The sequence below is a fragment of the Festucalex cinctus genome, chromosome 11 (assembly GCF_051991245.1).
Source record: "Festucalex cinctus isolate MCC-2025b chromosome 11, RoL_Fcin_1.0, whole genome shotgun sequence".
Taxonomy (NCBI): Eukaryota; Metazoa; Chordata; class Actinopteri; order Syngnathiformes; family Syngnathidae; genus Festucalex; species Festucalex cinctus.
In genome coordinates this window covers 26,075,766-26,088,034 of record NC_135421.1, presented here as the reverse complement: position 1 = coordinate 26,088,034, position 12,269 = coordinate 26,075,766, and the positions used below count along the sequence as shown (strand labels likewise).

Below are 12,269 nucleotides of genomic sequence, written 5' to 3'. Positions count from 1 at the left end.
CAAATCTGGTTACTTCCCACTCAGTGATAGCTAGAATGTGAGGATGATTGGTTGTCCGTTTCTTTATGTGTCTTGTCATTGCCTGTTGACCAAACCAGGGTGCAGTCGTGCAAGTTAGCTGGGAAAGGCTCCAGCACTTCCCTACCATCAACAGCAAAACCAGTGAAGAAAATGTAGGATTAAATTGTTTTAATAAGCAATTTATCTGTCTTCAATTAATCGCGGAATTTCCAATCCTTTATTCAATAAAAATGTGATATTTTAAACTGACAGTGCAAAAAAACTGCACAAAAACAATTAGATTCTGATGCAGGTCCTGGTTTGGTCTGTAAAATGTCAGAAAATAGGCAGTCTGCTTTCAGGGAGGACTACAGAACTGTTGAGTAGCAAATTCAGATGATTTGGACAATTTTAACTTAAGTTAGACAATGTCTCAATGATTAGTAATTGATTAGTTGTTACTTAATTCAATTAGTAGTGCGAGGTCAATTTTGGGCAACCCATGTTACAAAACAAGGCTCCTTCATCAATAAAGACTTAATATTGACCACTTAATTTAGTTTGAAAAAGGTAACAATTTGGGATAAATTTTCATTTTGAATTGTGATTATTATTTACTAGTACCCAGTCCTTGCAGTATCCTGACTTGCTCAACTGTGACACTAATGAAGACAAGTGCAATTAAAAAAAAAATGCATGGATGACCATAATCGCAACACAGAATGTACATACACAAAACTCAAAAGATCAAAATCATTCATAGAACTGAAGTTCTAGTCCCTGTTCCAAAGTTCCAGTTTTAAAAATCTGGTTCCTTGCAAAGTGGATGCATGTTTTGGGAATCCCTGTTGAAAATGTATTGATTCTGATATGAACTGCAAAAATCCATCATATCAATTCCTATTTCGTTCATAGGAGCTGCCAACTGTACTGTAAAAGCCCTTCACCCCCATCTATCACCATCCCTTGCAGGACTGTGCGATTGTGATGTAAAAAGTGCTCAGCGTGGGATGATGACAACACACGCACACGATAACGCAGAAACGACCCTCCCAAAGAGAAATGTTTACATGACAATGCACTCGCGAGTCGCAACTTGTTGCCAACTTTAAAAAACTGAATTATGGAATTAGAACCCTGGAAAAGAAGCAGACTCGGTTTTTTTTTTTTTTTTTGCAAGTTGTTTGGCCTTAGGCGTTCATCCAAAAATATCTGACTTTAAAAAAAAATGCCGAGTCGTGTTTTGCGGGATACATGACAACAAGCTTCGTGTTTTTGCAGGCTTGCTAGAAGAGAAGAAAGGCAAAATTCTTGAAGCTCCCTTTCCAAAACTTCCCACCCACATATCTACATAGAAATATTGACAAACTACGCCATTAGGACTCACCTCGTTGGAGTTTCGTCTCAAAGTGCTTCAAAAGGGGCTTGTCGAATGTACCGAGGCGTCCATCTCCCGGAGCAGTTCAGCGACAATAGCCAGCCTGTTCGCCCAAGTCCGAGACGCTGCGGCGGCTACGCGGCGCCAACATTTCAACCTCCCCTCCCACAACAGCCACACCACGTCCTGGTCCGCTCGCTGGCTCCGGCTTCGTCAAATTCACTCTTCACCTTGTCTCTCCGCTGCGGAAGAGACAAACTACGGACATTTTTTGTTCTCTCCTTAAACGCGGTTCGCCTCTTACGTAGCAGCCGCCTGCACTTCTCAAGTCACACTCAGAACGAAGGCGGCGAGAAGGGGGGAGGAGGAGGGGGACACGGTAAGTAAGCAGGATTGACTCAAGCAGGAAGTTTGCTAAAGACTAGGTTACCCACAATGCACAGCGGCACGGCCCAGAGGTCTTCCGGTGAACACTTTCAAGATAAAACCAAATCCTTTCCTGCGCGAACATTTTCAAAATAAAACAAATAATCCACGAACGAAACTAAAGTACTGTAACTGTAAACTAAAATAAAAATAAAATAACGATAGGACGAGCACTTTCTAAATAAAACGAACTCTTGAATTATTCACGAACTAAAATTATATAACCAATTGCTCTATTTAAGAGAGCGGGAAAAAAGTAACATTGAAATCAGTTGCAGATACAGTAGTAGCGAAAAACAAAATTGTACCTAAGCAGTGATTCTTACACATACCAATAGAGGAAGTTCAAGTAGGCTACACTGATTGTGAAATATAAAAAAAACTACATAAAAATAAGTCGTTACTCGTTATAAACTAAAATAATTTAATTTAACTTAAATAAGTGATGTAAAATACAACAGACTAAACGCAAAATAACATAATAATATAATATATAATAATATAATAATTTAACCTGATGTGTCATGGTGAAACAAAATAGAATTTCAAAAGCCATTAGAATGCAAATTCAAAAGGACTGTAATTTTGTGTGTGCTCACCAGAGGGCGCTGTTGCATTTAACCGCTGAAAGAAGGCGCTGCTACTTTCAGGGTGTTAAAAAAAATAAAAAATAACACATTTCGCACTGTAATTTTGTGTTGTTGCTAATTTATTTGTTTTGTATTATTGTTGCACTTTCATCAGAAATGTTTTTAATCAGAAAAACAGCAAAACATCATGTTCCATGTTGTCATTTTGTGTAACCCAGTGGCCTTTATAAAGCAGATTGCAGAGCTCGAAAATGTAGACGCACGCCGACGAGAGTTCATGTTTGCTTTGGCTCACAGCTCGTCTTTGCCGTGTACCTTTTGGGACATGTCACTGACCTGTCAGAAACCGTGAATAAACCCCAAAGCATAAAGCACTACTGACATAAGACTGTACAGACGCCGGCCAAAGAGCACAAACATCCATGGTTGCTACCGTCATAATATGCACTAGAAAAATAAACACACAAATAATTGAGGGGTGACATCAACGTCAACCTAGTTCCGTCTCAAAACCTTTCCTTTTGAACACACAAGAAAATGTTTTGAAAAGTATGCGAACCACTTGGAATTACCTGAATAATTTGCTCCAAAACTATGATTTGAGCTAATGTATATCCAAAGTGATGAGATTAGAGGTGTTTGTTCAAGTTAAACGGCCCTGCGCACACCAGTTTTGAATTGACTATTCTCAATAATCATTGATGTGAACCATGACTCGCGCAAAAAGAGCGCCCCGAAAACCAACAATTAATTACGAATTGTTGGCTTGCTCAAAGCTGGGAAAGGTCACAATAGGATAAATGGCACATGCTAAACAAAAGTTGGTGTCTTGGGAGGAAACATCATCAAAATCTTATCGTAATTGTGAAGTATGGTTAAAAGGGGGCATTGTGGTTTGGGGGTCACTTAGTGACGGGATGGATTGCTATCAGACAGAAAAACTTCCCTGGTTTAATCGGAACACTACGTACTTATTGACTCTGCTGTTTTGCTAAACAGTAGCGACAGTTGTGTAAAGTTCATATTCAATGTCCCCAAACAAAAACAAAGAGCTGGTTAATCTATAAAAGGCAAACAGTCCCTAATGATTATGCGTAGTGTCTTGGAGTGTTTCTGACAAAATAGAAATTGAATGTTTCACTCAAATCGGGCCGTCACACTGTCACAACAATATTTTGCTAAATAAACATTACTCCGATTATTAAGTGGAAGTCAGAAAAATGATGCAATTTGGAGTTCAAGTAAAAACGTTCTTTATCTTTTTTTTCAAAAGCTGTTTGGGATCAGAAGAATAAAAGCAAATCCCGAAAGCAAAATTTGTTTTGAATAATGTCACCGTAATACGACGGCGTATTAGGGCCACGTAGAATTTTTTATTTGATTTTTTTTAGAGGTTGGGGCAATATGACGAGAAAAAAAGTGCCACTTTTTAATATGACGAGTTGCAAATTTGCCACTTTTTTTCTCATCATATTAAAAAAGTGGCAAATTTGCCACTTTTTTTTCTCGTCATATTAAAAAGTGGCAAATTTGCCACTTTTTTTCAACCCCGCCCTCTAAAAAAATACATACATATATATATATATATATATATATATATATATATATATATATATATATATATATATTTCTATGCAGCCCTAATACGCCCTTGTACTGTTATTTGCCTTTTCCAGAAGCAAAGGAGTAAAAAAAAATAAAAAAAATAAAAATAAAAAAACTCAAGCAGGGCCAATGCCAAATTGCGTACTGGCCACCATTTTAGGGGACCCAAAAAAATGTGGAAAACCAAAGAGGTCCAAAACACTTTAGAGCTCAGTCTTTGCAGGTTTTCTTTAAGTATCGTCAAGCATATATCATATATTATGGAACAAATCTGAATTTACTTGACGGGCTTTTAAGGTCATATTGGCACATCCCAAATCAAACAAGAAGATGATGCAAACAACGGAGGTATTGCAAACTTCATCTGTTAAGTGATCGAAATGTTCTCTGAGTCACTCTTAATTTGGTCTTGCTTGCACGTTGTGCAGGTTGACATAATGCAGCCTGTCATCGTGTGACAAGCCCGGGGTCAAAGGTTATCTCGATGTTCCCAGTAAAAGTTGAATGTTCTTACACATTCGTTATTCTCCTTTTTTTCCAAGGACGCGCACCCTACGAAAGCAATCGTTTCCCAGTCGATTGACCCCGAAGCTCGGCTGATGTTTTTGTGGCGTGTGCGAATGCGACGCCTCTCTTTCCTAGCCAATCAGATGCGAGATGACAGGTCACGACTATATCAGCTCTCGTTTCGGGGACAAAAATTTAGTTGAAACATTAGAAGCAGCAGCAGTGATATATATATATTTTTTTTAACAAGTTTGACTTGATTTTCTTGTACAAATGGCACCCATTCTACTGAACTCCATGGGGAACGACCACAGCGAATATATCAAGTAAGTATTTTTTTCAGCTTGCATGCTAAATTATTACTACTATTTTGAGGCTTCAAAAAAGTGTCATTAATTAAAGTCATTCAAATAGTTTTGTTTCTTTGACATTATGATTCTTGTGTGATCACCACAAGAAGTTCAAAAATTGACTTTGAAAATTCAGCCCTTGTACATATATGTAATATGAAATTTGTTGGACATGATTATTGCGAGGAAACCCAAAAAAAAAAAAAAAAAAAAAAAAAAATCTAAAAAGACACATTGGAATTTTATTTTATTTTTTTGCTTGAAGTGGATACTTTAGGGTAATTTTAGTGGCGATGTATTGGCATTATTTGAAATTTGATAGGCATGATCATCATAAGTAGAAAAAAAAAAAAGCCTAAAGAAGCAATATTCGGGGGAAAAAGTGGAAGTCAGCCATTTTGATTTAAGTGACCATTTTCGGGTCATTTGAGTAGTTATGTCGAGAGAATTTTTTTTATTCAAAAATTCTGCCTCTGTATATAGCTTCCCTTAGCAACACGAAATTTGTTGGGTGTGTCCATTATGAGTAGACCCACAAAAAAGTCTCAGTAAGCCATACTTTGCAGCAGCCATTTTATGATCATTTAGTATGTCTATTGCCTTTTTTTTTATTTGAAATTTAATTCCCCAGATACACTTTTCCCTTAGCAACATGAAATTTGGTATGTCCATCATGAGTCGAGCCACAAAAAAAAAGTCTCAAGAACCCTTTGGAAAATACTCCGAGTCTGCTATTTTGCTTTGAAGCGTCCATTTTGAATCATTTTAGTTGACATGTCGATTGGACTTTTGAAAATTCAGCCCCGGTTCATGGTGTCCCTTAATAGCATGAAATTTGGTAGGCGTGTCCGTTATGAGTAGACCCACAAAAATGTCTCAAGAAGCCATACCTAAAATAACACTACAAGTCTGCTATTTTGGTACAAAACAGCCAATTTATGATCACTTAGTTGACATGGCTATTGGATTTTTTCATTTCAAAATTCAGCCCCTTGTTTATTGTTTCCCTTACAGCATGAAATTTGAATAAAACCATAAAAATGTCTCAATAAGTGATGCTTGAATAGACACTGGGTGTTTATTTTAGTGTGCAGTGGCGATAAGATACTGAATTTGAACTTTGAATGAAACGAGATGAGAACTACTTGAGATTTTGCCATTGCTCGTAGCTTGGCATAAAGTATGCTCACTCACTATGGCAAAAAATAATGATGTAATCATTCAATAAATTGCTTTAGACAACAGGTCCATGTGAAAAATCCCTACTTGCAAACCCTGGAGGAGGATATTCTTTACCACTTCAGCTTGAGTACCAAGTCTCACAACCTACCAGAGATGTTTGGTGACATTAAGGTACCGTATTCAAGAAAAAAAAAACAAAAAAAAAAGACGACTCACGATGTTTGCAGACAGTTGTGACGTCATTCACGTCTTCTCTCGCAGTTTGTGTGCGTTGGCGGCAGCGCCAATCGAATGAAGGCCTTTGCCCAGTTCATCCACCAGGAACTGAAACTGCCTGGCAACCCAGCGGAGGTCCAAGACATTTGCGAGGGAACCGACCGCTACTGCATGTATAAAGTGGGGCCGGTGTTGTCGATAAGCGTAAGTATTCTACTCAACAGACCAGCGATTATTTTAAGTGTGAGGTTCAATCAATGCACTGCAATGGGTTGGTGACCAGTCCTCTGATTTCTGCTAAAAAATAAAAAAATAAAAAATACAACATACAGATTAACTACAGAGCCTTATCAGAAATCAGGTTCTTAATAAAAATAGACAAGGGTTTCCCAGAGTGCAAGATAGGCCTGGCGGTCCGCCATGCTTTTGAGCCTAGACACTTAATGGACGGATTGATCCATCATCTAACTACAGTGAACCTCCGCTATTGGCCAATGAGGCCTTCTGCAAATAGCAAAAATCCGCAATTGCTCAAAGAACACCCTAAAAAAGGTCACAATTACCTAAATAAGACACAAGATGGCAATATTTCTATATTAGACATGGCTATGGCCAGACTGCTCAAATACAACCCGATTGCGTCAGTTCAATCGATATTAATTAATAATTAGGGAACATAAATTCTTCTTAAAGATCAAGGGCATGTTTAAAACCTCCATAAACAAATTGAAAATAAAATTTTGCGGAGGCCATAAATGGTTAAAAATAATTCAGATTAAGATTCAGAATTATCTTAAAGTTGCAAAACGTCAGGTCTTTCATTAATTTAAAGGGATACTTATTTAACCATTTTTGGTAGTCAAACAATATTTTTCCAATAATAAATTTGATATGTTCATTATTTTTCATGTACAATTAGTACCTTTAAAAACACATTTTGCAAATTGCTCTAAACGGAAAATGACATCACAAGGGCTCAGGTAACCAATCACAGCTCAGCTTGTGAATGCCACATGACCAAACCGAGAAAACACGTGAAAAATGAAAAAAAAAGATGTACGTGAAAAATAATGAAATATCAAATTAATTATAGACAAAATATTAACTTTTAACTGCTATAATGGGCTAAATAAGTGAAGTATCCTTTTAAGAAAATACTTTCATGTGACCAATAAATTTCAAGAAAAGTGAGATTAAAAAAAATAGTCTTTAAAATTAAATTTTCTTGTGAATTTATGGGGGAAAAAAATATTAAAATAATTGATGGTTTTATGAATCGATATCGGGCTCAAAAAGGAAAATCAATTCATTGTTGATTATTTTATTTTTTTTTAAACCCAGCCCTAATTGATAGTCTAAGAAATGTCAGACAGTTTTTCTTTAGGCGAGGCCATATTTTATGAGGTTATAATTACATGCAATATATATTTTTTAAGTGCATAGGAATATAGTTTTCTAACAGTTTCCTGGGTGTTCACTGTACATTACATGCATGAGCAATCTAACAAAAAGCGTTGATCTTCTAGCACGGCATGGGTGTGCCGTCCATCTCCATCATGCTGCACGAGCTCATCAAACTGCTCCACCACGCCCACTGCAGGGACGTCATCCTGTTTCGTCTGGGAACATCCGGCGGAGTCGGTAATGATTTTTATATTTTTTTTTTTTGTTCCCTCTGCGCTTCCCAAAAGTCCCAACATTCTACAAAGTCACTTTGAAGACGCGTAACGTGTTATTTTGTCCAGGTCTGGCACCGGGCACGGTGGTGGTGACGGAAAAGGCGGTCGACTACTCCTTCCGGCCCCGGTTTGAGCAGGTGGTTCTGGGTAAAGTGATCACCCGCAGCACGGAGCTGGACGAAGGAGTGGCCAGCGAGCTTCTGCAGTGCTCCCGAGAACTGCCAAACCTGCCCACCGTCATCGGAAACACCATGTGCACCCACGACTTCTATGAAGGTGCATAGACGCCGCACCACCTGGGCCCAGTTGTTCAATTCTCGGTTATTTTAACCACTGTTTAAGCCCTAACCGCCGGTTAAATTATTAACCCGCCGTTAACTAACCGGTCGTTAAATGTGCGTTGTTCAAAACATGGTTAGTCACGCCGTTTGTTAACGGCATCGTCAAAGTTTTTCATTTTATTTATTTTTTATTTTATTTTTTTGCCTATGCTTTTATCCATCCCAAAATCAACAGACATCCAAAACAAACTGAGCACACAAAACCGTGCCGTCAAACCAGACAATAGCAAAAAAAAAAAAGTTAACCGTGTCATTTATGTCACTGGCTAGCACCGATATATCCCACAATTCCTCTTTTTGTTTACTTCCGGGTCGGCGAAAGCAATGGATACTATCCAAATGACCCCTGGCACTCGCCGAAAGAAAAAAAAAAAGCCGGAAGTTTTCTGTTGACGAAGAAAACGTTAAACAATCAATGGTTTAAGTAATTTAGGAGTTTTTGTGACATTATTTATTTATTTTTAATTCATCATAATTTCTTTTTTTTCTCTCTCTGTTTATTAGAACGTGTCTTAAAAAAAACACAATTTATTCTTTTTCTTTTGACTCATCATGGGACTTGGAATTTCATTACTAACGTAAGAATAATCAACGTCAAAGTCAAGCCCTTGATCGACTTTTTTTTTTTTTTCTTTCTTTCTTGCTCTCAGTGGGCATCATGAGCCACGAAACAGTTAACCACACTGTTAAAAAGTTAGCGGCGGTCCTTAGTTGTATTAACTTTAACAGAAAGATAACAGCCGGTTAAAGTTTAACGGTCGGTTAAATCTACTTAACCAATGGTTAAAGCTATTATGGAGTTTTTGAACAACCGGGCCCTGCTGTTTTAAACGCCCTCGATGGCAAAACGGTGAGAATCCTCTGCTTCCCAGGTCAAGGACGACTCGACGGGGCTCTGTGCTCCTTCTCCCATGAAGAGAAACTGGAGTACCTGAGGAAAGCGTACGAGGCCGGCGTGAGGAACATCGAAATGGAGTCCACCGTGTTTGCTGCCATGTGTCGCGTGTGTGACCTCAAAGGTGAATGTGCGTGCTAAAAACAGTTGGGTCAAAAGTCACCCAGTTGTTTTTTTTTTTTTTGTATAAATCAACCCAGAAAGTTGGGTCAAATTGACCCATTTGAGGCTCACTCAACTATATGGGTTGTTTCACACAAAATGACCCAATTTTGGACCCATAGTTGGGTCAAATTGACCCAAGTAAGGGATCTGACCCAACTTTCTCACTTGTTTTATACAAAATTAGCCCCCTCCCCTTTTTTTTTAAATAAATCAACCCAGAAATTTGGGTCAAAATGACCCACGTAGAGTGATGCAAAATGACTCACGTTTTGACTCAAAGTTAGGTCAAATTAACCCAAGTAGAGTATCTGTCCATTTGTGAGCCATAATTGGGTTATTTTTGACCGAGCTGTTTTCAGAGTATGAATGATTCCACCCTAAAGCTATATATGTCACATGATGTTATGGATACCTTTTTGACAGTATTAATCACAACAAAGTATTTTCACTATTAACTAGTGAATCTCATTAGATTCTACAGATGTACAAATAAAAGTGGCAAGGTAGACTATAAAAAAAAAAACTGTTTGGGAAAAAAACAATAAATAAGTAATAATAATAATAATAATAATAATACAAATAAAAAGTTAAAAAGGGACCGACACCCCAAATGGGTCAATTTGACCCGACTTTTTGGTTTAGTCATTTATTTAATCCAAAAAGTTGACTCAAATTCATCATTTAATTAACCCCAAAATTTGGTCAGTTAAATAACCCACAAAACAACAAATTTTTTGAGGTGGGTTATCATCTACAATCTAAAAAACAGTTGGGTAAAAAAAAAAGAAAAAAAAAAAAAAAAGACCAACCACCAACGTGACCCAACTTTTTGGATTATTAATTTAACCCAACAAGATGGGATAAATGAATAACTCACAAAAACACCTAATCTGTTTGAAGGTTTTGTGCAAAACAGTCCAAATTTGAGTTGTATACAAAACAAGCCAATTCATTTTGTTTTTTGGGCCAATTGTTTTTGGACTGTAGTCTATATATGCAGTTAAAGTGAATTTTCACATGGTGTCATACTCACAATTTCTTTGTGGGATTCTACCAGCGGCCGTCATCTGCGTCACTCTGCTGAACCGCTTCGAGGGCGACCAGATTACGTCCCCTCACGATGTTCTGGTGGAGTACCAGCAGAGACCTCAAGTCCTGGTGGCCCACTTCATCAAGAAACGCCTGGGATACATCGTCTGAAAAGTCCTTGCCTCCTTAATCAATAATGTATATAGATACGACTGATGTGTGTATATAATGTACCTAATGTTCATATGTTTGCTTTGATTAAGTTAAATATGATGTAAAATGCATTTCAGTTTGTATCGTGTCACAGTTTGGATTTTACAAATGACGCATTTCCCCGGTTGGTTCAAAACAAATTAAGCATTTCTCTGTTTCTATTTCACTTGTGCTGTCATTATTTGAGGACCGATTTGCATATTGCATTTTGGGTCAAATATTTCCGCAAGCTTGTAGCAATATACCGTGACAAGTGTTGCGACACAGTGTCATCATGTTGGTGCTTGCAGTCGATGTGATATGAATAAAGTTTTCATGAGCACAAATTGCTGTCTGTGCGTCATCGGATCGGACATTACGTTTTAGCGATGAGGACCTCTTCATTACTTTGTATGTTCAAATGAGTGATACATTTGCATCACTAAACTCCTTTTCTGGAAAAAAAAAAGTCAGACGCCATTACCGCCAGGCACTATTTTTTTCCTGTTCGTTTGTATCACTACGCGGCGCCCCGCATACAGCTGATAGACGCGCACTAATCTACAAGTTGTTTGTCTTTTCGAAGGCGGAAGGATCAGCTGTCTACAGGGTGACGCGCAGTGATACGAACGAACAGAAAAATAGTGCCCGGCGGTAACGGCGTCTGACTTTTTTCAGAAAAGGAGTTTAGTGATGCAAATGTATCACTCTTTTGAACACTAATTGTTTTTTTGAAGATAAACGCTTTATTTCCGTGACCCAAGCCAACTTGCCGGACTACTGTCCTCTCGACCAACACCGGAACAGAACTCGTGTCACAGAACGATGTCAGTGATGATCGCGTACACTGGAGGTGAGGATGAAATCGAGATTCACGTCAAAAATCCGAACTGTTCCTTTAATAATTCATTAACATTTCTTCCACACCTTTAGTCACTATCTTGCATCATCCCCCATTTGAAAACATTTGGCCAGGGAATGATCATTTAGGGATACATTGTAATGTCGTTTTCACTTGCTTGTTTAAAACTGGAGTTCAGATTTGGTGTCTCGTCGTGGCAGTTTGGGGGGCTTAATGTTGGCCAGGACCTCTCGGGCGTACTGTGTGTGGTGCAAGCCAGCATCCCTCAGGGCCTGCTCGACCCGCAATCTGGGATCGGCGACAATCTGCACAACAGAAGAGAAGGCAACAATTCAACTTTCACACTTCACGCCTGACCATCCCATATTTGAAAGTCATTTCATGCTTGATGATTAATCAATCACTCATCTCTCGCTGGTTGGCATTTTTAGGGAGAACTTTCTCAAAGTTAGAAAATCATTAGTCATTGTTGCGTAAGAACAACCACAGACTGCGCCGGCGGCCTTGAGCTCAAGGCTGGTCAGAACAGTCTGCGAAAAAAAATCAGGGCAAACATTGTTTAAGCCGCCAAACAGCTTGCATAATAAATGCCACCGTGCGGGTCAGCGATCATTTGGAAAGATGACGCAAAACATAAATAACAAAGAAAAAAAATAAAAGAAAGAAAAAAGAAACAGGTGGCGCCTGACAATATTTGGAGTTCAGATAAGTACGGAGGCCCTCTGGTGCCAAGGTATGATTTATTCATTTATTTGCTAATCTGTACCCACAATAAACAGTATATATATATTAGGGGTGTTAAAAAAATCGATTCGGCGATATATCGCGATACTACATCGCGCGATTCTCGAA

At 38.3% G+C, this 12,269-nt stretch overlaps 2 protein-coding genes across 2 annotated transcripts in view; one reads left to right on the top strand and one right to left on the bottom strand.

The window, feature by feature from the left end:
- The window catches only part of LOC144030223 (activin receptor type-1-like), a 28,254-nt gene extending 26,097 nt beyond the window's left edge, over positions 1 to 2,157 (bottom strand). Inside the window, exon 1 of the mRNA XM_077536324.1 lies at positions 1,388 to 2,157. The gene's annotated coding sequence lies outside the window, so the exon portion shown is untranslated. The remainder of the gene's footprint in view (positions 1 to 1,387) is intronic.
- Positions 2,158 to 4,660: 2,503 nt separating this feature from the next.
- upp2 (uridine phosphorylase 2) lies at positions 4,661 to 10,902 on the top strand. Its single transcript, XM_077537034.1, has 7 exons — positions 4,661 to 4,832; positions 6,095 to 6,209; positions 6,300 to 6,458; positions 7,781 to 7,895; positions 8,000 to 8,209; positions 9,147 to 9,293; positions 10,392 to 10,902. Exons 1-7 carry the CDS (start codon positions 4,780 to 4,782, stop codon positions 10,532 to 10,534), a joined length of 942 nt encoding a protein of 313 aa, XP_077393160.1. The 5' UTR covers positions 4,661 to 4,779; the 3' UTR covers positions 10,535 to 10,902.
- The last annotated feature ends 1,367 nt before the right edge of the window (positions 10,903 to 12,269 follow it).